Source organism: Dama dama, chromosome 23 (assembly GCF_033118175.1).
Source record: "Dama dama isolate Ldn47 chromosome 23, ASM3311817v1, whole genome shotgun sequence".
Lineage (NCBI taxonomy): Eukaryota > Metazoa > Chordata > Mammalia > Artiodactyla > Cervidae > Dama > Dama dama.
Window position 1 is genome coordinate 60,527,587 of NC_083703.1, and position 27,726 is coordinate 60,555,312.

General features: G+C 49.6%; 1 protein-coding gene across 1 annotated transcript; it reads left to right on the forward strand.

The window, feature by feature from the left end:
* Positions 1-1,295: 1,295 nt before the first annotated feature.
* On the forward strand, positions 1,296-8,115 carry SRXN1 (sulfiredoxin 1). Its single transcript, XM_061126980.1, has 2 exons — positions 1,296-1,523; positions 5,831-8,115. Exons 1-2 carry the CDS (start codon positions 1,311-1,313, stop codon positions 6,032-6,034), a joined length of 417 nt encoding a protein of 138 aa, XP_060982963.1. The 5' UTR covers positions 1,296-1,310; the 3' UTR covers positions 6,035-8,115.
* The last annotated feature ends 19,611 nt before the right edge of the window (positions 8,116-27,726 follow it).

The window sequence follows — 27,726 nt, forward strand, 5'->3', positions numbered from 1 at the left end:
GGGATAGCAGTTGGTATGTTTGGACCTAAGTCACAGGCTTCCCTGATAGCTCAGTTGGTAAAAAAATCCACCTGCAATGCAGAACTGAGTTCTATCCCTGGGTTGGGAAGATCCCCTGGAGAAGGGAACAGCTACCCACTCTAGTATTCTGGCCTGGAGAATTCCATGGACTCTACAGTCCAAGGGGTTGCAGAGTCGGACATGACTGAGTAACTTTCACTTCACATCACCACCACCCCTTGCAGCCCTGGTGTCCTCATCTGTAACCAGGTGTTTAGTGGCCTGAGACTCTGAGCTCAGATAATCAGACTTTCATCTCCAGCGGCCCTACCTTGAACAAGTGCTTCAACAACCATGTCAGCTTCCTCGAGGTGCTGTGGGGATGAAAGCAGACAGTTATTGTGGAAGTTCAAGCCAGTGCCCACACACTGTCAGCACCATTCCAAAAGGCTCCCTGGGACTTCCCTGGTGCTCCAGTGGCCAGGACTCCATGGGCACAATACAAGGGGCCTGGTTGGGCCATCCCTGGTTGAGGAACTAAATTCCACATGCTGCAACTAACACCCAAAGCAGCCAAATAAATATTTACAAAATGTTCCTTGGAACCCTGGTTCAGCCACTAGCCCCATGACCTTGGAGGAAAATCACTTAAACCTCGCTGTGCCTCAGTTTCCTCATCTGTAAAATGGGAATAATAATCATACCTAGCTGGTAGGGTTGTTTGATGTTTAAATAAGGTAATGTACATGCAAAGTGTTTAGAACAGTGCCTGACAGCACCACATTCAGCAGATTCCTTGTATTACTGTCTTTGGTATTACTATCACCTCCGCGGTTATCAGCACCAGTGCTCCAAGGGCCGGGCGGCCAAGCGCCGAGTTTTGCCGACTCACCGTCGCTGGGCACGTCTGGTCCCCTCTACCCTGTGCCCCCGCCATGGGCCTGAGTCACCCCGGAATGTGCGTCACCCGCGCCCCTCCCACTCCACGACCTGCAGACTCACCCTGAGTCAGCCTGCCCGGCAGCTTCCACTTCTGGAACGCCGCGCGGCGGAGGGCAGGCGGCGAGGCGCCCCCCAGCGGAGGGCCGAAGCTCCGCGCGCGTCTGGCAGCTGGGGGCGAGCGGAGCAGAGGTCCCGCGGGGGCGCTCGGTGGTGGGCGGGACCATCCTGGGGCCAGGGGAGAGAGACGCTCCGCGCTGCCCGGCTGCACCCCCCCTCCGCCCGCACGGAATGGTACGGCCCGGCCGAGGTTAAAGCCCGAGGGCGGCCGTGGCGCGTCCCGCGACGGCCCGGGCGGCGGCGACGGCGGAATGATGGGTCTCCGGGCGGGAGGAGCGCTGGGCAGAGCCGGGGCGGGCCGGGGGGCGCCCGAGGGAGCTGGGCCGAGCGGCGGCGCGCAGGGCGGCAGCATCCACTCGGGCTGCATCACCGCCGTGCACAACGTGCCGCTGAGCGTGCTCATCCGGCCTCTGCCGTCTGTGCTGGACCAGGCCAAGGTGCAGAGCCTCGTGGACACGATCCGGGTGAGGCCCCAGGGAAGCCGGCCGCTGGGAAGGCTTCGGAGGAGGGAGGTCGCGCTGGACGCGAGAGGGGACTAGTTCAGTTTCAGTCGGAACTCAGCCTTTGCTCTGTGACCTTGAGCAAGAGTTTGGGCCTCTCTGGGCCTCTGTTTTGTCATGGAGCAAGGAGACTGGAGGAGGTCATTAAAATAACTATCTCTGACTCCTATAAAGATAGCACTTGATATGGGCTTCCCTGGTAGCTCCCAGTAAAGACTGCCTGCGATGCAGGAGACCCGGGTTCCATCCCTGGGTCGGGAAGACCCCCTGGAGGAGGGCATGGCAACCCATTCCAGTATTCTTGCCTGGAGAATCCCATGGACAGGGGAGCCTGGCAGGCTGCACTCCATAGGGTTATACAGAGTCCAATATGACTTAAGCGAATAAGTAGCAGCAACTTCTTCATACCAACTCTGTAAGGCAGATACTACTATTGTTCCTCTTACAGACAAGGGAATGAGGCCCAAGAGGATCCAAGCACCTTGTCCAAGGTCAGGCATTTTAGAAAGTGGCACAGCCTGGTCATTGCGCAGCTGCATGGCCACCACATAACCTGTGTGGTCACTTCTGGCCGTGGCAGTGGGACTCGGGGTGTCCTGTCTGCTGGGAAGACCTTGTTTGAACTGGAACTGGGAGAGAATGGGGTCAGCCACATCTCAGAGAGAGAGAGAGCTCAGGAAGGCCGGGGTAATCCTGGAGGGAGGGGACATGAGTGCCAGGTTAGGCCTGCACAGCATCATGTTCCCAGCCTCCAGACCCTCAGAAGTGGCCATAGGAGACCCCGAGGCCCCACCAAACCTCTCTACTGCCTGCCTGTCGTCTTTCGGTCCTAGAGTTTATACTGCTGCTTCCACTGCCTGGAACTGCTTTCCAGCGAGCCACAGGGACTGCTCCCTCGCTTGGGTCAGGTGCCTGCCTCCCGGCAGCCCTGGCTTCTGTAGGTCTCCCACTAACCTGAATAATTCGCCTTGAAAGCATAATTCAGGTTAACGCCTGAGTTATGTTATCTGTGTGTTTGTGTTTTATTGTCTCCCCTCCCCATCTCATTTGAACTCCAAGGAGCTGGGATTTTGTCTGGTCATAGAACGAGCATGGTGCCTGGCTGTTTGTGATAGATCTGTCTAGGGATACTCTCTCCTACCCCTAGGCCTTTGCACAAGCTTTTCCCACCCTGCCAGAAACACTCTTTCATCACTTCTTTGCTAACTCCTTCTCGGCCTTCTGTTAGTGTCAGTGTCTTCCTTGACAGCCCTTGTAAGGTTAGGGGCCTCCTGTGGGCCCCTAGCCACCTCCATACCTGTCAGCACACCTCTGATTCCATACAACTGGGGTGTAATGGCCTTAGACACCTGTCTTCCACACCAGCACCATACGTTCTGGGAGGCAAAAACCAGGCCTGTCTTTGCTTATGGCATGTATTAGTTTTCTATGGCTACTGTAACAAATTCCAGAAACTTAGTGACTTAAAGCCAAGATTTTATTACTTTATAGTTCTATAGTTCAGAAGTCCAGAATGGGTCTCATTGGGCTAAAATCAAGGTATCAGCAGGGCTGCATTCTTTTCTGGAGTCTCTGGGGGAGAATTCATTTCCTTGTCTTTCCCAGCTTCTAGAGGCCACCCACATTTTTGGCTCATGACCTCTTTCCTCCACCTCGGAAGCCAGCAAAATTAGATCTCCTCTTGCTCCTCTCTGTTCCACATTTAAGGTCTCTGGTGATTACTTTTGGCCCATCTGGACAACCCAGGATAATATCCCCATCTCAAGATCTTTAACTTAATTCCATCCTTGGGAGTAACATATTCACAGGTTCCGGGGATCAGGACATGGACGTCTTTGGGGGCTGTTATCCTGCCCACCCATCCTCAGAGCCCTGACACCCAGCACAAGGCTTGCCTGGCGCAACTGCCTCTTTTTGCTGCTGCTCTGCCAGGCAGACTGTGCTCCACGCCTAACTTATATCAGCTTCCCAACTTCATCAACAGCCTATAGGGTATCTGTTCCCATCTTACAGATGAGGAACAATGCCCAGTGGAAAGGCCCCTTGCTTACAACTCCCTCCCTACCTAACCACCTCCCTCCCGCTCCGGCTGCTCTGTGGAGGAACTGGGATTTAAATGAGCAAGAGCCCCAGCTCATAACTGCTGGGGCTTACTGCTTAATAATAATTTCTGGGATAAATGGAATAATGAATCCATCAATGCAGCCTAATAAGAGACCGCTTTAGGGCCAGTGTAGGAGGCCTTCTAGCAACTCATTTAATTCCGTCTCTCCCTACTCCACCCCACCCTGCCCCAGACTTTCCTGATGTAGAGGTCTGCCCACTCTGCATCTGGCACTCAGGCCCTGAACAGGAAGTCAGCTTAGATTCTCTTCTTCCCCTTCTCACACTCACCCTTCCCCTGGGATCTGCCCCCTGAACATGTCGCAAACCTGTCCACCTCTCCCTGTCGTCTCAGCGCCCTCACCCAGGACAGCCTCTTCTGCTGAATACCTGCTGGGGACTTGCCTCTGTCCTCCCTGCTTTTGTCTTTGTCCACCTAACCAAGGCTGCTTTCTCATTACACCTTTCTAGAATGTCCCTCATATCATGTCACCCTCTCCTGTTTAAAACACTCCAGGACCTAAGAGGTGTAAACTTCCATTTATAAAATAAATGAGTCATGTATAAAATGTGCAGTGTGGGGAAGATAGTAAAAAACTACATAATATCTTTGTATGTTGACGGAGGGTAACTAGACTCAATCATGGTGATCATTTTGAAATGTATAGAAATATCCAATCACTGCGTTGTGTACCAGGAACTAACATAGTGGTGTACATCAATTATACTTCAAAAACAAACTCGTAGAAAAAGAGGCCAGATTTGTGATTATCAGAGGTAGGGGTAGGAGGGGGAGAGTAAGGAGAAGGAAAATTGTATGAGGGCGGTCACAAGGCACTAACTTCTATTATAAGATAAATAAGTACCAGGGATGTAAAGTACAACATGATAAATATAATAAACACTGTTGTGCATATATATGAAAGTTGGTTAGAGAGTAAGTCCTAAGAGCTTTCATCACAAGGAGGCTTCCCTGGTGGCTCAGATGGTAAAGAATCTGCCTGCAATGCAGGAGGCCTGGGTTCAATCCCTTGGTTGGGAAGATCCCCTGTAGAAGGGAATGGTAACCCAGGATTCTTGCCTGGAGAATTCCATGGACAGAGGAGCCTGGTAGGCTACAGTCCACGGGGTTGCAAAGAGCCGGACACAACTGAGAGACTAACACTTTAGTCACTAGGAAAACAAGTTTTTTATTTCTTTAATTTTATACATATATGAGAAGATGGATGTTCACTGAACTTATTATAGTCATCATTTCATGATGTTTTAAGTCAAATCATTATATTTATACCTTTAGCTTATACAGTGCTGTACATCAATTATATCTCAATAAAACCTTTCTGGCCTCTTCTGTTCCACAGACCCCTGAGTCTATTCTGGTTACACTGGCCTCTTTGCCATGCCTGCAATACAGTGAGCTTGTTCTGGCCTCAGGCATTTTGCACTTGCTGTTCTCTCTGCCTGGAACACCCTTCCCATGGGTAATACACACTGTGTATTACTGAGCCTATTCCATGTGCTAAGTGTTGTTTGAAGCACCGTGTTATCTGTTAACTCATTAAACCCAATAGTTCTATGAGGTGGTTGTGTCATCTTCATCCCCCGTCTGGGGCAACTGAGGCACAAATATGAATTGCCCAAGGTCACAGAGCAATTAAGTAGCAGAGTTGAGATTTGAACTTGGCAGTCAGGCTCTTTCTCTAAAGATTCCACCTCTCTGTCTTCCCCAGGGGAGTTCTCTGTGTTCAGGTCTCTGTTTCATTGCCACCTCCATCGTTGTCATGACAACCTCTGTTATTGTCTTCATAGCATTTATCACTCTAGCATCCATGTGCCCCATGATGGCAGGGGCTGTGTCTGTACCTTATTCCCAGAGTCTAGAACAGTGCCAGGTAATATACATGTGGTGTGATAAATGGTTAACAACCTGGGGGTAGAAAGAAGCCTTGATTTGTAGTATCTGCCAATTTCCTTGGTGTAAATACTCTTACCGTGGCTGATTTGCATGCTACCAAGGTCAGCCGGCTCACAAAACTGACCACATAACTGTTGCCTCTCACAAACCAGTGTGAGCACATGGAAGCATTCAGCTTAGGTTAACAAAGTCTGCTTTGCAAACTGTCCAACACCGTGCCACACTTATTCACCCTGTGTCCTCTTCTTGCCAGGAGAATCCAGACAGTGTTCCCCCGATCGACGTCCTCTGGATCAAAGGGGCCCAGGGCGGTGACTATTTCTACTCCTTTGGGGGCTGCCACCGGTATGCAGCCTACCAGCAGCTGCAGCGAGAGACCATCCCTGCCAAGCTTGTCCAGTCCACCCTCTCGGACCTAAGGGTGTACCTGGGCGCTTCCACGCCAGACTTGCAGTAGCAGCCTCTTTGGCACTGGCCACCACTACCAGGAACCTGGAAGACACCTGGCCTCCAGTGGGTTCGGCCATGCAAAGGTGTAACAGGGATGCATTCTGTCTGTGCGTGGCAGATGGGTCTGGCTTGAAGCATCCTCTTGGCTAGCTGCAAGACCTTGGACTCATGACTGAACAGTGTGGGAGCCCCACTTCCCACCTTGGGGGAAATGGGGTCCTGTGTTTGCTCTTGAGGGATTATTGAGAGGCTGAAATGAGAAAGGAGATGGATTTGGAGAGTCATATGCCACTGGCTCCGGATTCCCAAGGACAAGGATCCTTCTGCATTTCTGTCCTTGTATTGTATCGTGTGAATTCATTCATCTGCAAGTGAAGGAAAACCTAGGATACAGTGACTTAAACAAAGAGAAGTTTCCTTTTGCACATAGCATGAATTCTGGAGACAGTTGACTAATGGTACTGGTTAAACCACTCAGCAAAGTTAGGGCACACATCTTGTCACTTCTCAGTCACAAGATGGCTGCTGTACCTCCAGCAATCGTGGCTATGTCCAAGGAAGAAGGGAGTCGGGGAGGAGAAAGGGCCCAGCCAGCTGGACCCATCAGCTTCTATCATAAATTCAGGACTTTTCCAAAGGCCTGTTTCCTGCTCTCTTCCCCTGTGTATTTAGATCTAAATAGACTTAGATCTCCTTGGCCCAAACCAGGTACAGTAGCCACCCCTAGCTGCAAAGAAAGCTAAGACAGCAGGAACACAGTTGTCACAGTTGAGTAGATCAATCATATCCCATCTCCTAGAACTGTCACACAGCCTCCTAAAAAATATTGGAATCCCATTGCCAAGAGAGAAATGAGGAATTGTGTATCAGTTAGCCTTTGCTGAGAAACAAACAATTCCTGAACTTGGCAGCTAAAAACAAGTTATTTGCCTACAATTCTGTGGGTTAGCAATTTGGGCTGGACTCATCTGGGCCATTCTACTGATCTTGCCTGAGGTCACTCATGGGATTGTATGCAAATCAACTGTCACCCAAAATGGCCTGGATGATCTCAAATAGCCTGACTCCCTTGTCTCGGCAGTAGGTGGGCTGTTGGCTGGGTGACTTGGTTCTCCTCCAGGTGGCCACTCCACCAGTTAGTTCAGGCTTATTCACATGATGGCATCAGGGCTGAGAGAGGAAGAGAGAGAGAGAAGTGGGGTGTGCATAGGGGACAGGAAGAGAGAGAAAGATGGAGAGAGAAGAGAAGTTGCAAGGCTTTTTTGAGTTCTAGGCCAGAATTGGTATAACATCACTTACGCTAAGTCCTTTTGGTCAAAGCAAATCAAAAGTTTGGCTCAGATTCAAGGGCTGGGGAAACAGACTATACCTCGTGGAGAAACTACAAATGATTTGTGGCATTTTTTCTCTCTATCACAAATGACTTTGGATAGCAATTAACAGTGCTTCTTTGTTTCTTGCTTTCTTGCATGGGGCCTTGCTCTGTCCAGGCTGAAGTCACTAAGACACTGTCCTGGCCCTGCAGAGGGGAAGAAGTGAGGGGCGGTGGATGGGTCTCTCCTAGGGCTGGGCCCACTCTGGGAGGGCCCTCAACATCTGTACTCTGGTAGGTTAGGGCGGGTGGGTAGGCCAGGTAGGACACTCCAAAGGAGCTTCTGAAATCCTGTAGTCCTGCGGGGAAGGGAAGAGGCAGAGGAAGGGTGCAGAGTGAGGTGGACCTTACTCTTAGACTGCACTGCTGAGGGAACTCCATCACTTGGCATTTTCAAACTTCATTTTCTCCAGCTCAGTAATGAAGACAACAGCTTTCCCACCCATTCTCTGTCCCAGGGATTGATGACTGAGGTGACCAATGGAATTTTAAAGGGATGTAGTCTTAAATGCAGTGTGATATCCTGGAACAACAGCAACACAAGGACATTAATGGAAGAACTGGAAATTTGAAGAAGGTCTGGATTTTAGTTAATTTATACAAATGTTGATATTGGGGTAGGCTGGGTGCAGAGTATATGGAAACTCTGTACTGTATTTACAACTTTTCTGTTAATCCAAAATCACTTCCAAATAAAAGTTTATTTAATAAAAAGAGAGGGAGTAGTTGAGTTAAACCAATTGTTCTGGTTCACAAAACGGGTTTGCTAAATCACAGATGACCAGACTGCACCCCCAGAGTTGCTGATTCAGGTCTAGGGTGGAGCCTAAGAATTTGCTTTTCCAAGTTCCCAGGTGATGTTGATGCAGCTGATCAGGGACCACAAGCTCAGAACCACTGATCTAGACTGTGTTGCTTTTTTTTCAAGTATGGTGACAGCCCTTCACCTCCAATGGAGAAGAAAGAGTTTGGTCCCAGGAGATCCAAGTTTTGGAACTAGCTTGTGCACCTACTCCATATGACATTGGGCAAGCCCTTTCCTGGGGCTTTTTCCAAGTTGTCTAATGGACTGTCTACCCCGGAGGTCTGTAGTGGCGGTTGGCGGCGGGGGAGGGTAGTTGAGGACATGGCTTTATAGGTTGTCATGACTTGCTGCTTCTCATGTCAGACACCTGCACCCACTGAGTTAGCACAGTGGTTACCCCTTCTTGGAAGGCTTTTCCCTCGTACAGATAAGGCCCAAGCAGGCAGCGCTAGGAGTACTCCTGGACACAGAGAGGAAGCTGCGGAGCGGACTTGGAGCGGGAGGGACTGGTGGTTCTTAAGGAAGAGGTGCTGGGTTTTGAAGCGTGAAACCTGGTTGCTCTCAGTGGAGACTAAGAGCTGCATTTCCCGCTTCGGCCAGCAGATGGCGCTGCTTTCTGGCTGCCCGAGCGGGGTTGGGCCTCCGACCTACAGAATAACTGCTGTGGGAAGAGGGAAAGATGGAGGGGTCTGACTGTGATGGATGCCCATAGATTGCCCAGAGAAGCCGGGGCTTCAGGCGGGAGAAGGAGACCTGGCTGGGCGTTTGGAGTTTCAGGTTTACTTACCCTTGTCGGATCTTGCTCTCTGGCCCTGCACACATCATGGCCTCTCCAGGCCTGTCATAGGAGACTAGGGTCTCTACAGTGGGTGTGCTGGGCCAACTTATCTCAAACTCACCTCCTCCAGGAAGTTTCCAGATCCTCCAGGCTGAGCTCCATGCCTCTTCTGGGCTCCCCTTGATCCAAAAACGTGTCCCCTCCCCAAACAAACAACTGCCCCAGGGAACTTGGGTCCAGTGAAAGGCAGTGTGTAAAGAAAGTGAAGTCACTCAGTTGTGTCCTACTCTTTGCGACCCCATGGACTGTAGCCTACCATGCTCCTCTGTCCATGGGATTTTCCAGGCAAGAGTACTGGAGTGGGTTGCCATTTCCTTCTCCAGAGGATTTTCCTGACCCAAGGATTGAACCCGAGTCTCCCACGTTATAGGCAGACGCTTTACCGTCTGAGCTACCAGGGAAGTCAGCAGGCATGTAGGGACCTCTTATGTCCTGTAGTGCCCTGGGATGAACCCCTTTCACCACGGTAGACTTTTTATTTATTTATTTTTTTTTCACGGTAGACTTTTTAAATGTTTTCTTTTCACAAGGTAAATGTGTGTATATTTACCTTTTAAACATTAAGATAGCAAAATGCTAAATAATTAATATTAACAGTAAAATATGAGAGGCAAGCTGATATCCATCATGGTTGTCCTTCTGCCCTCTCTGTTTATGGGGTAAACACCTTCATGAATTTGGCATATACCCTTCCAGACTTTTTTCTAATTTAGTAGGTGTATGTGTGTGAGTATACAGGGTTTTTCTTTTTTACTTAATTTTGCAGGTCATATTTCTTCGCTGGTGATGTGCCTTAGTCCTCCACCCCATGAATGCCTTTGTTATTCTCCCAGAGTCTCCCTCATTCTAGTTACTTCTTGAAAGTGAAAAAAGCAAAGTGAAAATATGAGTCGCTCAGCTGTGTCTGACTCTTTGCAGCCCACCAGGCTTCTCTGTCCATGGAATTCTCCAGGCAAGAATACTGGAGTGGGTAGCTATTCCCTTATACGAGGGATCTTCCCGATCCAGGGATCAAACCTGGGTCTCCCACATTAAGGGCAGATTCTTTACCATCTGAGCCACCAGGGAAACCCCCCTTGTTGATTCTCAGAGGGGCCTTTCTTATCACTATTTAAGCTGTCCCCCCTCCCATCATTTTATCAACACACTCGGTTTTATTTTCTTCATGGCATTTATCACACTTCTAGAAATTATCTTTTGTATCTGTTTATGACTGTCTCATCCACTAGAATGTAAATTCTTGAGGCAGGACTTGATCTGCTTTTGACTGTAGGCCCAGTGCCAAGAACTTCCTGACAGGGGCTTCCCTGGTGGTCCAGTGGTTGGGAGTCCAACGTGGGGGACTCAGGTTCAATTCCTGGTCGTGGAACTATGATCCCTATGCCACAGGGCAACTAAGCCCCCTCGCCACAACTAGAGATGCTGCAACCAAGAACTGATAGAGCCAAAAATAAATAAATATTTTTTTAAAACTGCCTGACACATAAATGTTCAATAAAAATGCTAAATGAGTAAAGTCCATATAGGTCTAGCTCATTCTCTTCATTGCTGCATGGTGTTCCAAGGTCTTCATATAACCATGTATTAGTCATTCTGTTAATGACTTTGAGGGGTTACTGTTATTTGCTGCTGTAAACGCTTTCTGCCATCATGCTCTGTGCCCAATCAGCTCTGTACATAGGCGTGGCACAGCCTGGCCTGTGCATGGGTGTTGGCAATTGCTCTGCAGAGTGGCTGTTCTATGCCTTTCCCTGAGTTTGGGGTAGAGGTTGGGGGTCAACTTTCTGTCCCTGCACTCCAGCCGGTGTTTCTTAACCTGCTTTAGATGGTGAACACAGTTGAGAATCTGAAAGACAACCATGAGCTCCTTCTCCAGAAACACACACGAATCTGAGGATTTCTGAGGATGCCTGGATTTAAAGGTCTTATCCTCCAGGCCCTGGATCCAGTGTTTAGAATCCTAGTTGTTTCATTGCATGGCCAGGAATGAATGAGGCACACACAGGTGTGAACAAATGAATAAATGGGATCTAGTTTTGTGAGGGTAGATAAAAGTGCTCAGACCCTGATCTGTCTCCAGTCAGAAAAAAAAACAGCTGTGTGAGAGGCCTGGGGGGCAGGGGGAGGCCCAGCCCTGCTCTATCTTGGACCCTGGGGTCCCCTGAGAACCAGATCCAAAGGCTCTCTAGGCTAGGTCTGGGTGGCTCCACTTGTCAGCCCTGGCAAGAGGTAGGCCAAGTCTGGCATCCAGGGTCAAAGCTGGGAGCCAGGGAGAGGCCTTGACTTCCTGGGGCCAGATAAGGACACGGCAAGGCGTCTCTCCCTGCCTTCCACCCAAACCGTATTTGCTCCAGTGTTTGCCGGCAGCCGTTGAGTTCGAATCCCACCTCTAGCTCTTCCGCAGAGCCGGCACATAGGGAGTGCTCGTTACAGAAAGGCTCCGCCGTCAGCACTTCCATACTTGATCCTGCCGTCCCGAGAGCTGGACAGAGAGGAGATGATCTTCCCTGTTGGACAGAGGGGTAAACTGAGGCCCGAAGCGGGGGAAACCGGGTTAGGTGACCGCACACAGGGACCCCCGCCCCATCCCCGCCGGCCCATCCGCCCCGCCCTCCCCGGCGGCCCCTTCCCGGGGCCTGACCCCCGGCGCTGCCTGACAGATGACCTCAGCTGCCGCCAATCCATTGGTTCCAGCTCCCGGGGGGAGCGCAGAACAAAGCGCGCTTTGTGGTGGGGCCGTCCCCTCCCCCGGCGCGCCGCCGCCGGGACCCCCTCCGGAACTCCGCGCGACGCCCCCCGGCCGACAGCCGTGTAATGTCTTCCAGGCCCTCGCAGCTCCTCGCAGAGCCCCCGGAGCCGCGCTCGCCTCCCCCGCCCGCCCGGTGGGGCTCCCCGGGCGGCGGGATGGGCGGGGGGCGCCCCCAGCGGGAGGTCGCGAGGCCGCCCACCTGTCCCCGGGAAAGGCGCGGGAGGGCGCGAGGCACCAGCGCCAGTGGTCCGGCTGCGGGCGCCAGGCAGGTGCTGCCCGCTGACAAGCTGAGCGCTGCCGCCCCGGGTGGAAAGTGTAGGTGACTGCGTTACTATTATTGTTATTGTTGCCATTACTATTATTGTAACTATTTTGTGATTGTGAGGGGGAGTCACTTTCACGGAGGTAGGTTTGCATCTTGGCTTTGCCACCTGCTGGCCATGGAACCTTCCTGACCGCCTTCACCTCTCAGAATAACAGCAATAGTAGCCAGCATTTCTTGAGCACCTACTTTGTGCAGACCCTAAGTGCAAGGGCTTTGTGCTGTGCTAAGCCGCTCAGTCGTGTCTGACTCTGTGCGACCTCATGGACTGGAACCCGCCAGACTCCTGTGTCCTTGGGATTCTCCCAGGCAAGAATACTGGAGTGGGTTGTCATTTCCTTCTTCAGGGGATCGAACCCAGGTCTCCCACATTGCAGGCGGATTCTTCACTGTCTGAGCCAATGAACTCATTTAATCATCCTCACCACAAATTTAGGAGGGAGGATTATCATCCCTCTTTCACAGAGAAAGGAACCCTGGCCCCAGCTTTCCTAGAGACACATTCAACTCCTGTGCCTGTTTTCTTGTCTGCAAAATAAGCTCCCCGAGGGCTGTTCACTCTTATTGGTCTTACCTCCTTCTAGTTGAGGACACAGGGCTGTTAATGGCTTGCTCCCTGGCTTGCTCAGGAGCACCCCACATGGGTCTGCCCCAAAACCCTCTGTCTTTTGAGGACTGTCCCTAGAGGGCGATGCTCTTGCTAGTTCCTGTTGGGCTCGTGGGGGAGGGAGGAGTTGGAGGAGGGTCTGCCTGCAGCTGGAAACCTTTCCCCTGAGAGATAAGCTTCCATGTCTTGTGCTGCCCTTGAAGGCTGAGGAGGTAAGGGCAGGGAGGTGGGGATGCCATGTCCAAAGAGGGGACCAAGGATCCAGGAGGGGGCTGGGAGTGGCTGCCCCCACCCTTCACACACTCCCTGGATGTTCATTCTCCCTGGGACCTATGGGGCACCAGACACTGCTCCAGGTGCTGAGAATATCAGAATACAAAACAGATGGAAACTCTCATCCTCTTGAAGTCCACTTGCGGGAGATAAGCAAGAAACACACATGGAACATGTATAAAATGTAAACTGCAGTACCTGATAGTGTTAAGTGCTGTGAGGGAAAAGCAGGGGAAGAAGAAAGAAGGATATGGGAAATATCAGTTTCATTAAGGTGTTAGGCTTCTCCAAGGAGGGGGCATCAACCTGAACAGAGAGGAAAGAAGCCCTATGGCTGTCAGAAGGAACAGCACGTGCCAAAGCCCTGAGGTGAGAGCCCCTTGGAATGTCCAGGAAACGGCAGGGTGGCCAGTGTGGTGAGGGCAGCCTGGATGGGACAAGGCTGAGCCGGGCAGCTGATGAGGTAGGAGAGGTGGGCACTGTCAGCCTGGCACTTTGACTGGGAGCCATGTGAGGCTTGGAGCAGAGGAGGGACCTGCTGTCTCTGGCTGCTGAGTCAAGCAGGGTTGGAAAGGGGGTGAAGGGGAGCCTGTTGCTGTCACCAGGGCCCCCAGGTTCTGGTTGGTGGATTGGATCAGGGTGGAGATAAGTGACCAGAATCTGGATGTAATTTGAAGATAGAGCCCCAGAATTTTCCAATGGATGGAACTGGATCTGAGGGATGAGGGTAGGAGAGAGGATTCTAGTGACCCCCAGATTTAAGAGTCTACCAGTCCTTTTCAGAAACTTCACTGCAGGCCAGAATGTAGACAGAGTCCCCGGGGTGAAACCATTCTGTCCCCAGTGCCCTGGAGGACTCAGCCAAGCATGAGACACACATTACAGCTTCCAGTTCCTCAAGAGTGCAAAGAGGAGGTGAAGTTAGAAATATGTTTCCTAAAATCCCATCAAGAGCCTCCTTCACAATTTGGGCCACTTGGGACAGGAGGGTTCAGTATCACCTATAGGAACCACTGTTTTTGAATTGTTAAGTCTATTTGCTTTTATTTTACTTAAACAACAAAAAAAAATTTTTTTAAGAAACTTGAGATAGTTGGACTAAATGGAAAATCAGTAGCAGGTGACATAAAACTATGTGACGATCAATGTAGACAGTGTAACCGTAACAGTTACTTTGTCCAACCTCTGTCTCCCCCTTCCCCCCTCCCTCTCCACTCCCTTCCCCTCTTTCCTTCCCTCCCTCCCAACCCCATCAATTCAGGACTTTTTCCTGGACTCAAAGAGATTGAAAAAAGATTAGTCTTCTTGCTCTCTGTGTCCTCACCTTTTTTGTTTTATTTAACAGACAAAAGAACTTGTTATGTTATTTAAATGCTTCCCAAGTATAAAAGCATTTAATCCTCACAACAACCACTTGCAGTGGACACACTTATGATCCCCATTTTGCAGATGAGGAAGCTGAGGCTCAGAGGGACAAGGCCCCTTGCCCAGAGTCACACAGCAGGGCTGAGGCAGAGCCAAGAGGCAAGCCTAGTCGGGCCCATTCTGAAGGGCCACTCCTTGTACAGTGAAGGCATATTATTATCACTATGAACGTGCTGAACTACTGGAACTAGAAGAGTCTTCGGTTAATTTTAAGTCAGTACATATTTATTGAGTGTCTACTAAAATGAAAGTCATACTGTAACACCTTTGCTTAACAGTATTTGAGGATCGAATTTAGAAAACAATTCCAGGCTCCTCGCCATAGATGCCTTGAATGACCTGCCCTTCCCCACCTCATCCCACTCCAGCCAGGCTGGCTGCCTCACAGTTTCCAATTGCTTTCTGACCTCAGGGACTTTGCACTTGCTCTGGACTCTGTTTGGAATGCTCTTCCTCTGGTTCTTCTGGCTCCCTCGCATTCTCTAGGATTCAGCTCAAATATCAAATCCTTAGAGAGGCTTCCCTTGCTCCTTCATCTCCCCCATAGATTCCCCAATATTCTCACCCTGTTTTTTTCCTTCATGGCTTGTAATTGTTTTATTTACCTGTGTACTTGTTCTTTATCTTGCTGCCCTGCTATGATGTAAGATCTTCAAACTGAACCTAGTGGTTCAGCTTAGAGCAACTAAGCATCTGGGGCGAAGAGCCCAGAGAAGAGCAGACAGGGGGAGGGGCATTTGGGTTGTCCTCAGATAGGGAAGCAGATGTGTTTGTGGAGCCATAGAGGGCAAGGGGTCACCAGGAAGATCAATTTAATGTGAGGAAAAGTCTTTCACATAGTCCTAACATTTGGACATTAGAAAAGGCTAGGTCATGGGTAGTGAGCTCCCCATCGCAGGGGCTATGCAAGTTGAGATAGGATAGCCCCTGGTATGTTGGGGCTGTGTAGGATTACTATCAATGGGGTAGATATTCATTCACTTGCTCATTTACCCATTCATTTATTCTGTCTTTTATCTATCCCTTTATTCATTTACTCCACTCAGTTGGTAAAGAATCCACCTGCAATGCAGGAGACCCTGGTTCGATTCCTGGGTTGGAAAGATCTGCTAGAGAAGGAATAGCCTGCCCACTCCAGTATTCTTGGGTTTCCCTTGTGGCTCAGCTGGTAAAGAAGCCACCTGAAATGCGGGAGACCTGGGTTGGGAAGATCCCTTGGAGAAGGGAACGGCTACCCACTCCAGTATTCTGGCCTGGAGAATTCCATGGATTGTATAGTCCATGGGGTCACAAAGAGTCAGACATGACTTAGCGACTTTGACTTTCATGTATCTTGCTTTCCATGTTTCCCAAACTGCTGTGTGATGGACAACCTTCATGACCTGGCCACACCCACAGGGCATCTGTGTTTAATATCTTAATGCTATATATGCTATGTACATAATGTCTTCAGTCAGTCTTGGGAGGCTGACTGAAATTTAAATATATATGTGTTTTAATATCAACTTTATTGAGGTAAAATCTACACAGAATAAAATGCTTCTACTTAAGGTGCACAGCAATGTATTTTGACAAATATACACACCCACGTAACCACTACCTCAGTCAAAACAGAACATTTCATTACCGTCACAAGTTCCCTTGTTAACATCAGGCTCCCCCCAACCCAGTCCCAGATAATCTCTTTGTCAGAAAATGCCAACCCTTCTCCATAGATTTTCCAGGGCTACTTTGTACTCACACCAGCAATATCCAAACAGAAACGAAAAATCAGTATCCCTTACCACAAATAAAAAGTGACCAAAATGAGCAAAACGGAAACAAAACAATATTCTCAAATTCGAACTGGATACAGTTGCCTGTAGAATTTCTGGGTCCAAGACCAGCTTTGTCCAGGTGAAAGAGAGAGCAAAAGAGACTGGGAGAGCAAACAAGTAATCCACAGGTGTTAGAAATATATTACCAGCATCCTTGGAGACTTTCTCTTTGGCCTATTGGAAAATCTGGAAGATACTGAAAAAAGAATGGCTTTTTCATGGTATATTTGTGGTTTAATACCTTGTTGTTCACCCACATCATCTTTAGTCCACTCCCACAATCACCCCACTGATAGATTCCATATTCAGGAAACATGGCAGTTCCTTGTCTCCCCTTTCATCCACCCACTCATTCATTCATTTACAAGTGTTAGTGGCCATTCTGAGCCAGCTGTGGGAGCTAGGAGAGACACTCTCAGCCTTTAGGATAGCATAGTGGCCAACACCCCTTAGACTGTGAGCAGATACCTGTTGCATGGATCGTTGTGGGTTGAAAGACACAAACACTCACATTCTCCTTGATACTCTAAGCTGTCTCTCCAACAATGTCTTCCTAGGGCAATCAAGGGAGGCTGCCCTGTGAAGGTGGCCCTCGAGCAGAAACTTGACCACCATCTTCCATTCATTTGACAGATCAGGAAACGGGGGCGCAGACAGGTAACTCTCTCAAGGTCACACAGGAAGAAGAGAGGAAATGAGGGATGGGCAGAGCCTAGAACTCGGGCCCCAGCCCATCGTTTATCCCAAGGGCTCGGCCAGGTCCCAGACTGGCAGACCAGAGAGCAGGGCTGGGGAGGGGGCCCCTAGGCCCTAAGTCTGGAATCCATTTGCTCTGGCCCAGTAATGTTTTCCCAGGGAGGAGTAGGAGGCCCTGGCCCTACCTCTGCCCACCCCAACACCGCCCCCCCCCCCCACCATCTGCTCCCTGTTTATTTATTTATACTGAAGTCTCACCTCCCAACCCTGCCGGGGACACAAACATACTGGCATCCCTGCAGAGAGGGGAATGAGGGGGAGAGAGGCAGTGTCAGCCCCCCTGGCTGGGGGAGCCCAGGTCTGAGAGCCCCACCACCCTACCCTGCAGAGACCAGCCAGGATGACTGGGTTCAAATCCCAGCTGTGGGACCTCTGGGCTGTGTGAGTGCCCAGTGCCTCTGTCTCCTCATCTGTAAAATGGGGTCATTAATAGAGACCACTGGTTTTACCAGCACTTTCCCAGCTAGTGAGATTCAGGAACGTGCTTCGGACACAGTCTGGCACAGACTGGCTCCCAAGTGTTTCTGTTGTACTGTGTGACCTTGCTCAGCACCCTACCCTCTCTGGCTCTTTCTCTTGTTTCTGCAACAGTGGCTACTTCAGGATCTAAGGGGTTCCAAGCCTAATGTCCTGAGATTTGCGAGAGCTAAAACCCCGGTGCCCTCCCCGGGACCCACACCCGTGGCCCTGGCCAAGGTGGATAATTGATGCCAGCCCCCCTGCCTCCAGTGGACTTTGCCCTCCAATATCCCCTAATCTGCCCGGGGGGGGAGGGGGCCAAATCAACGCCTTCCCCAGCCCTGCACGAGGCAGGGGAGGCCCTTCCTGAGATCTTACCTCAGCTGCAGGAATCATCACCCCCTGGAAGGTCAGTCTGGCTGCCATCCACAGAGGTGCTGCTGTGCTGAATATCTGCAAATGCAAATCCCAGGAAACGGGGGCCCAGCTGCTCATTAAAGACAATTAGCTCAGGGTCTGTCAGCTGGGAAGAAGCTTTGGGCGACTGCTCCCACGGGCTTTGCTCTGGGGCTGCGCTCCAGGGACCCAGCCTCCTCCCTGAGCTTCAGGGGGAGGGTGGGCACCCACTCCTCCCCAGACTGATGCTCCCCTATGTCCCCTGGCCCCCTGTCTCCTGTCCCCCTAGGCCCATTCTCCTCTGAGCCTACAGCACCCTCCCCTTCTGTCTCACCAGCCTCTTCTGTGCCCCCTGCCTCTCTCTGAGTCCCGGTCATCAGGAGCCCCTGTCACCAAGTCCTGGTGTATTTCACTGAATCCTTGTTTCTGTCTCTGCTCTCACATCTCCTTTGAAGACCCTCTTCTCTCATTAAGCCCCACTCCTCTTCCCCCATCCCTCTCTCTGAGCTCATTTCCACCCCCAGTCTGGCCTCCCACACCACACACTACTCAGGTGCCCACTTGGGCTGCATGTGCCATCTGCAGGGCTTCTGGACGGGGTGGGTCACAGGGCAGCTAGACAGACCCCTCCACTCTGGGGTCCACACTGTCATCTGGTAGCCACAGGGGGGCAGATTTCTGCGAAGAAGCGAGAGCAGGCAGGGCTGAGGAGCCACCTCACCAGGGAGTGAGCGCCCATCACCCGAGCCCAGAGGCAGAGCCCTGCCCACGGCTGCGACTGGGCTCCTCGCAGTGCAGAGACACAGCGACCCCAGGGCACTTGTGCCAGGAGCCCTCTTGGGTCAGCAGACCCGGCTCAGTTCTACATTCCTTCTGGGGAAGGAGGGTGAGTTGGGGAAGATGGGTGGGGGCTTCCATAACTAGCGAGGGACGAGCACTGGGAGTTTTGAGAAGCTGATGGGAGGTCTTGGGGACAGTCACCAGCCTGCTTCATTGCCTACTGGACCATGTAAGGCATGTTCGCTCCTCCTTGTCCAGAGGAAACTGAAGCTCAGGAGGCACTATTGTCTTGCATAGACGAGCCTGAGCTGCGATTGGACCCAGCCGGGCTCACTCCATACCCCACTTCACTACAGCCAAGCCTCCCAGGCCAGAGGGAGAGAGAGGACTGGAGAGAGCCCTGTCCCTGTCCCTGCCGGACGGCCCTGCCTGGCGAGAAGGGGCTGGGGGAGCAGTAGCCCCAAGGAGGGCAGGATGATGGGGGAGGGAGAGAGGAGGCAGGTGTCTGTGGGATCTTCTCTCCTCTCCTCCTCAGGCCTCTCCCCCACCCAAGTGGGCCCCTGACCCCCCCAACCCCTTTCTCATCTGGCCTCCATGTGCTTGGCCTGCACCTGAATACACACTCGCCGACGATCCGTCTTGGGCTGTCAGAGGATCAATGGGGCTCCCAAGGCCCGGCCCAGCAGGGAGCTGCAGGGAAGTCCCTAACATGAGCTAAGAAGGAGAACAGGGACCTGAGCCTGGCCCTGGCATCGCATCGGGGGCAGCCCCTGGAAGACCTGGTTCCCCAGTGGGGAGACCCAGCCACTCTTTTGTGCCTGGGACCCAGGCTGCTTTCCAAGTCTCCTCTTTCTAACGTTGGGAACCTGTTCCTTCCCCACTCTGGGCCTCGGTTTCCTTATTTGTGAAAGGGAAGGGATTGCATCTCAGGTGGAAATAAGGTTCTAAAATCAGCAGGAGATCTTTATGTGCAAGTATATCTCCAAAACGTTAAGTGAAATAAAGCAAGATGCAAAGCAATGTGTGTATTCAGCTACATCCCGTGTGCAATAGCTCTTAAAGAGGGACTGGTGTGTATTAGTTGGCCTGGTGTATAACCTGCTAGAACACTTCTGGAAGACACAAAAAGCAGCAGGAGTAGGGATGGCTCATGAGGAGACCTGAAGTGTCTGGAGATGGGGTGAGAGAGAGACTCGTCTTTACACTCCTTTGTACTGTTGAATTCTTGGTCCATGTTATGTATTCAGTAGTTGAATAGGAACTACATTTAATGAAAAAGATGTATGTGGATAGGAAGTACGAAGAGAAACAGAATATCTGCATTGTTTTAATGCATTTCCCTATCGGGAAGGTCCCCTAGAAACGGAAATGGCAACCCACTCCAATATTCTTGCCTGCAGAATCCTATGGACAGAGTCTGGCAGCTACAGTCCATGAGGTCGAAAAGAGTCAGACACGACTGAAGCGACTTAGTACACACACACAGATAATGACAAAGAGGAAAAGAGTAACTTTACTGTGGGCAAACTGGCAGACCCCACCTTAACCAAGTGATCAAAGTGGACATCAATAGTAATCAGGCAAAATGAAATTGTGTGCCCCCCATAAGTGATGTAAACAGCATCACTTCTGTGGTCTTCTTGCCTGAAGCACCTGATGTGAATCTATTCGTAAGGAAAGATCAAAAAGATTCCAAATAAAGGAACAATTAGCCCATACAGATTCAAGAATGTCAAGGTCATAAAAATCAAAGAAAAAGGAGCTGTTCCAGATTTAAAAAAAAAAAAAAAAAAGAGTAAAGAGACACAAAAACTAAATGGAACATATATCCTGGATTGGGTGTTGGGTCAGAAAAAAAAGTTTTTGTTTGTTTGCTTTAAAGGGCAAGAGTGGAAAAATTGGAAACATTTCAATAGGTCTAAATGTAGATAATAGTTACCTACAATGTTAATTTCCTAATTTTTGCATCTGTTTTTTAGAAAATGTACATAAAACCATTTAGAGATAAAAGGGCGTGGTGTCTGGAATTCACTCCCAGCAGTTTAGACAAAATATATGCAGAGACAGAAGGATAAAGCAAGGGTAGTAAAATGTCAACACTTGAGGAATCTGAATGAAGGACAGACAGGAATTCTTTGTACTATTTTTGCAAACTTTCTGTAAATCTGAAATTGTTTCAAAATAAAAAGTCATCCTTGCACAGGGGCCATGCTAATCTATAAAGTCAAGTATAGACCTGAAGAACCAACATCTCATGGGTGTCCAGGGGCTGGGCTTAGTGCTTGGCGCACACAGTCAGATTTCATCCTCAAAAGAACCCCATGAGAAAGACGTGACTGTTTCCTCTTTTGAGCAAATGAAGACACCCAGGCACAGGATGAAGCAATTTGCCCAAGTTCACCCAATTGGAAGAAGTGATGCCAGGGACTCTTCTTCAACAACATTCTAAAGATCTAGGAACGAAGGGCCTAGAAATCAGAATTCTAGGCTTTGAATTGTTTTCCCAGCACTGAGATTTTGCTGCTATTGGAAAAGTAGCCTTGATGTCATTACTCACGCTTTCAATCAGGCATTCATTCATTCATTTATCTGTCCAACAACATATATCAGGCACTTCCTCTCGACCAGCCACTGAAGCTAGAAAGGTGAAATGGGATGATCCCTGCCCTTGTGGAATGCCCGCCACGTACCAGGCTCTGGGTTTGGCATGAGGACTAAAAGAGATGAGCCACACCCAGCTTCTGCCCTTCAGAGGCTCACTGGCCATTGAGGGAGACCCGCAGGGAAGCCAACCAAACCAGAAAAGAGAACTGCAAAGGGCTGTGGGAGCCCAAAGGAGTGGAAGGCAGGAAGAAATTTCACCGAGGAGAGAGGCTTTAGTGGGTCTGTCTGGTTGTTTGGTTGCACTGGGCCTTTGTTGCTGCACACAGGCTTTTTCTCTTGTGGCGAGACGGGGCTCCTCTCTAGTTGCGGCTCACAGGCTTCTCATGGCGGTGGCTTCTCTTGCTACAGAGCACAGGCTCTAGGGCGCACAGGCTTCAGTAGTTGCAGGTCACAGCCTCTAAGGCTCAGGCTCAGTATTTGTGGGACACTGGCCACCTAAGCCAGGACGAGACTTAGGTGCCTGGTATGATTATGATTATATCTCAGGAGGCCATCTAAAGACTTTTTCCCAGGGTGGGGGAGGGGGAGGGGAGGGTGGGGGAGGGGTGGGAGCACCAGTATAGGCAGGCAGGAGTGGGAGACACAAAACAATGACTATAAGATAAACTACAAAGACGTACTGTACAACATGGGGGACATAGGCAATATTTTGTAATAACTGTAAATGGAGTGTAACCCTTAAAATTGCATTAAATTTTTTAAATGTTTTAATAAAATAAAAAATTTTTAATTAAAAAAGTAAAAATAAAATACTTTCCCCTTCTTCCTCCTCTTTCTCCTCTGCCACTGCCTCTCCCTCTTCACTCCCCTTCCCAAAAGTTGGTACCTTCTTCTCTTCTCAATTTTTCTCCTGACTTACTTATTTTTCTTCTTTCTCTGTTACAAAGAGAGAGCACATCCCATAGGGGTCAGAATATTTGTCAGTTTTGCTCACTTATGGCTGTTTCCCCAGTGCCTGAACAGTGCCTGGCACACAGTAGGTCCTTGGTAAAGATTTGTTGAATGAATAAAAGAAGGGTCAATGCCTGGAACCACATACAGTTTGAAAATAAATTGAAAAAGGGAGACAGAGATGGAAGACAGCTAGGCTGACAAGCTCAGAAGTCACGCAAAGGAACACCAGAATCCTAAGTTGCCAAGGACCCTTCAGGACTCACGTTCAGGAGCCTCCCGCCTAGTCCCTGGGGATGCTGCCCGCCAGGGAGCAGGTACCATCCGGATCCAGGCCCCACCCCCCTCACCAATTCTGGACCAGAATCCCCTGAGGCTGAGACAGCTATGAGCTGCCTCACCCCAACTCCACAACTCACCCTGGGGCCCAGGTGTCCAGATAGACAGAAAGAAAGAAAATGAAGTCGCTCAGTCATGTCTGACTCTTTGCAACACTATGAACTGTAGCCTACCACGCTCCTCTGTCCATGGGATTTTCCAGGCAAGAGTACTGGAATGGGTTGCCATTTCCTTCTCCGGAGGATCTTCCCGACCCAGGGATCGAACCCTAGTCTCCCATATTGTAGGCAGACGCTTTACCGTCTGAGCTACCAGGGAAGTCAGATGCCCTTGTAATTTCACCATACTTCCCTCCTCTGATGTTCCTGGGAAAGTATAAGATACTGACTCATTAGAAAAGACCCTGATGCTGGGGAAGATTGAGGGCAGGAGGAGAAAGGGACGACAGAGGATAAGATGGCTGGATGGCATCACTGACTCAATGGACATGAGTTTGAGCAAGCTCTGGGAGATGGTGAAGGACAGGGAAGCCTGGCGTGCTGCAGTCCATGGGGTCGCAGAGCTGGACACGACTGAGCGACTGAACAAGAACTGATTTGGAAAGACCCTCCTGTCGCGTTGCTGGAGCTGGGCTGTGACTCCAGACCCCAGCTCCTGGGGTTTAGTGTCCAGACACCTGGAAGGAGATGCGGGGGGAGAACTATGAGCCGCTAAAGCACAGCAGGACCCTGCTGAGGCTTGGAGTTGGGCCAGGGAGCCAAATGGGGGGAGGCAGGATGTTTTCAAGCCATCAAGGCTGAGAGACAGGGGGCTGGGGAAATGAGTGAGGACACTGGGATGCTCTCGCTGGTGGAGGCCTTCAGAAGAGTGACTGTCAGCCTTCTGTTTACCTTTCTCTCTGCCCTGCCCTTCTCCTTCCTCCTCCTCTGCCCCCAACCTTCTCTAAAGCTGGCAGGGTGGGTTAGTGGTTAGACAATCAGCTCTGGAGCTAGTCTCTTCTGGCCCAAATTTCAATCCCTCATTTGCTAGTCCCATGACAAGTTACTTAGCCTCTGTGTGCCTCAGTTTACCTCTGTAGCAAGAGGAGAGTAATAGTGTCTACTTCCGAGGGCTAAAGAGTAGCTGAAGTGAGAAATTACCTGTGCCGGCTTAGAACATGCCTGTCTAAATAGCAGGAGCTCAGTAAATGGTAGCTATTCCCTTGCAAACCAAATCTCCCATGGAGACCAAGCTAGAACATGGGGAAAGAATGGGGGCTCTGCTGAAAGCTGAAGCTCTCTTCTCTCTACCTTGCAGTGGCCACAGAGGCCCCTCTCAAAAGCTGAATGAAAGTCACCCCAAAATTGATCTAATTTTTTACCATGCAGATGGGGAAATTGAGGCCCGAAGTGAGGAAGCAATTCTCAGCCGTTTCTAATATACCACGTTTTTGTTGATGGTCTACCGTGTTTCAGGCCCTATGCTGGGTGTGTGGTGGGGGTGGGCAGAAAGGAGGAAAACTGGGAGAAAACCCTCCTCATGGAGCTACTATCTAGTTCAGGGAAAGGACCAAAGGATTGAAAGCTGACCAAGGACACTAGATACCGGAAGGAAAAGTCGAGGGAGCACCAAGAGAGACCAGCTTTGGGGAGCCCTAAAGAACCCGACAGCTAGGAGGGGTGATCAGCAAGGTGACATCACAGCTGAGATTTCAAACAAGAAGTTCCCATATGAAGAGGAGTAGAGAGTAACTAGATGTTACTGAGACTGTTGTTTGTAATAGCAAAACCCAGAAATGACCTGAATGTCCACCAACCAGGAATTCTGGATAATACACTGTGGTTTATTAATACAACGGTACGCTCTACAGCCGCCACAAGGACCTGCAGCTGCCTGCATCAACACAGATGCATCCCGAAAGCGTGCCTGGGCTGCTTAGTCATGTCCGACTCTTTTCGACCCCACGGACTCCAGCCTGCCAGGCTCCTCTGTCCATGGGAAAAATCTAGCAAGAATATTGGCATGAGTTGCCATTTCCTACTCCAGGAGATCTTCCCAACCCACAGATCAAACTTGCATCTTCTGTGTCTCCTGCATTGGCAGGCAGATTCTTTACCACTGCAACACCTGGGAAGCCCCAAAACATGCCATGGAAGAAAAAGAAGGCAAGTGAGACAGGATACATATCCTAAATACAAATGTATGCTTTATATCATGGGCACTTCTATACACTTTTGAGAATGAAATACAGTCCTATACATTGTATAATGATTTATATCGACACAGTAAAAGTTAAAACATTCCTGGGAATAATAAATACCAATAGAGAAGTTTCTTTTGGTTGGAGAGGGACATGGTTTGTTGGGAAAGGATATCAGGGGCCTTCTGTGTTAGCTATCTATTCTGCAAAACAAACAACCCCACAACATGATGTTTTGAAGCTACAATAGTCATTTATTATTTCTCACAGCTTTTGCAGGTCAGCAGTTGGGGGGTGATTTAGCTGGTGGTTTTGGTCCTCAAGAGTTGGCATTCAGATGTCAAGTGGGGCTGCAGTCATCTGAAGACCTGACTGGGGCTGGAGAAACTGCTGACAAAGTGGCTCAGGCACATGGCTGGCAAGTTGGTGCTGGCTGTTTGCTGGGCATGCAGGGGAGGGAGAGGAGAGGGACTCAGTTCCTCTCCATGTGACCTGAATCCCATCACAGCGTGGGGACTGGACTCCAAAAGTGAGCATTGACAGACATCTGGGCTGAAGTTGTATCCTTTTTAGGACCTAGCCTTAAATATTACTTTCACCTCATTCTCTTCATCAGAAGGGAGTCACTAAGCCCCACCCAATACTCAAAGGGAAGGGAAATTAGGGGCCCCCTTTGAAGGAAGTTGTTTCAAAGAATTTGTGGACGTATTTTAAAACCACTACACTTTCTTAGGGCTTCCCTTGGTGGTTCAGTGGTTAAGACTCAGCGCTTTCACTACTGGGGGCATGGGTTTGACCCCTGCTCAGGGAATTACAGGTTCCACACACCACGTGCAAAAAAACCAAAAAACAAAAAACCACTATACTCTTGAATTGTGTTTGACATTTTCTTCCTTAAACAGGGTGATAAGAACATGCAGCTTTATTATATTAGCCTTTGTATTTCTTAGAGTGTTTAAAAACACGGCAGGAGACGGGGAGTAGAGAAGGGGAGCCATGATGGATGAGTGGTAAGGAAGGCAAGGCCGGCAACCGGTGAGCAGTGCCCCCAACCATGCAGGGTCTTGTTGGCCAAGGTCCTGTCATGGATGCGGCAGAGTCAGAACCCTGAGCAGGTCAGGATGGGGTCTGCTTTCCCTCTGAGCCCCTGCACCAGGCAAGCCTGCCTGGAGAAGATGATTCCAGTGTGGGCAATGATTCCTTCTCTGAACACACCTCCTGGGAACCAGCTCTTCTGAAGTCTCCCATTCACTCCTTTCCCCTGACACCTGGCTCTTTTCCCCAGGAGCATCCACTCGTATTAGTTTCTGTGACATTCTTACACAGAGATCCCATTTGTTTGTAAACATAAACACAAATACATGCATTTTTATTCCCCCTGCCAATGGAGGTGTATTATACACACCCGTTTAAATCACTTTTTCCCCTTGCCAGGGTACTTTGGTGATTCTTACAAATCTAATTAGTACGTAGCAAATGTCACCACTCTTTTTCATGATTTTGTTGTCATGTGAAGGTGCTGTAATTTATTCAACCAACTTCTATTTATAGAAGTTTATTTATTTTGTTTACCTTTATTACTGCATTTTAAGCTTCAAATGTAGTTCAGTTCAGTTCAGTCGCTCAGTCATGTCTGACTCTTTGCTACCCCATGAATCACAGCACGCCGGGCCTCCCTGTCCATCACCAACTCCCAGAGTCCACTCAAACCCAAGTCCATCAAGTCGGTGATGCCATCCAGCCATCTCATCCTCTGTCGTCCCCTTCTCCTCCTGTCTCCATTCCTTCCCAGCATCAGGGTCTTTTCCAATGAGTCAACTCTTCGCATGAGGTGGCCAAAGGACTGGAGTTTCAGCTTCAGCATCAGTCCTTCCAATGAACACCCAGGACTGATCTCCTTTAGGATGGACTAGTTGGATCTCCTTGCAGTCCAAGGGACTCTCAAGAGCCTTCTCCAACACCACAGTTCAAAAGCACCAATTCTTCGGCACTCAGCTTTCTTCACAGTCCAACTCTCACATCCATACATGACCACTGGAAAAACCATAGCCTTGACTAGATGGACCTTTGTTGGCAAAGTAATGTCTCTGCTTTTTAATGCTATCTAGCTTGGTCGTAACTTTCCTTCCAAGGAGTAAGCGTCTTTTAATTTCATGGCTGCAATCACCATCTGCAGTGATTTTGGAGCCCACAAAAATTAAGTCTGACACTGTTTCCACTGTTTCACCATCTATTTCCCATGAAGTGATGGGACCAGATGCCATGATCTTGGTTTTCTGAATGTTGAGCTTTAAGCCAACTTTTTCACTCTCCTCCTTTACTTTCATCAAGAGGCTTTTTAGTTCCTCTTCACTTTCTGCCATAAGGGTGGTGTCATCTGCATATCTGAGGTTATTGATATTTCTCCTGGCAATCTTGATTCCAGCTTGTGCTTCTTCCAGCCCAGCGTTTCTCATGATGTACTCTGCATATAAGTTAAATAAGCAGGGTGACAATATACAGCCTTGACATACTCCTTTTCCTATTTGGAATCAGTCTGTTGTTCCATGTCCAGTTCTAACTGTTGCTTCCTGACCTGCATATAGGTTTCTCAAGAGGCAGGTCAGGTGGTCTGGTATTCCCATCTCTTTCAGAATTTTCCACAGTTTATTGTGATCCACACAGTCAAATGTAGAGACCTAAGTTAAACAAACAACAAAGAAAAACACTCCTCAGTTCATGGCTGATTGTCAGTGTTGACCCCTGCATTCCCATCCTTTGTTTTATTTCTCTCCCTCTATTCCTTTTTCTTCTATCTCCCCTGCCCATTTTTGGGACCTCCATAGACCCATTCTGTTGGGTTCCATGTGTGTTATTTAGGTGTAAGTCTCCTTGTAGAACATAATGAACACAGTGTACTTGTATGTGTACTGTTGCTTTCTGTGTTACTGTGTTTTCTGCAGTTTTAGTTTATTTGTGCTCCAGTATTGATTCCCTGTTTAATACTGATATAGTTTATGATTTGACCTGTGACTTCTAATTGCTGAC

Excerpts from the sequence above, each read along its gene's own strand:
- SRXN1 (XM_061126980.1), top strand. The coding sequence starts at position 1,311 with ATGATGGGTCTCCGGGCGGGAGGAGCGCTGGGCAGAGCCGGGGCGGGC. Across the intron at positions 1,524-5,830 it reads GCCTCGTGGACACGATCCGG|GAGAATCCAGACAGTGTTCC; the intron begins GTGAGGCCCCAG and ends TCTTCTTGCCAG.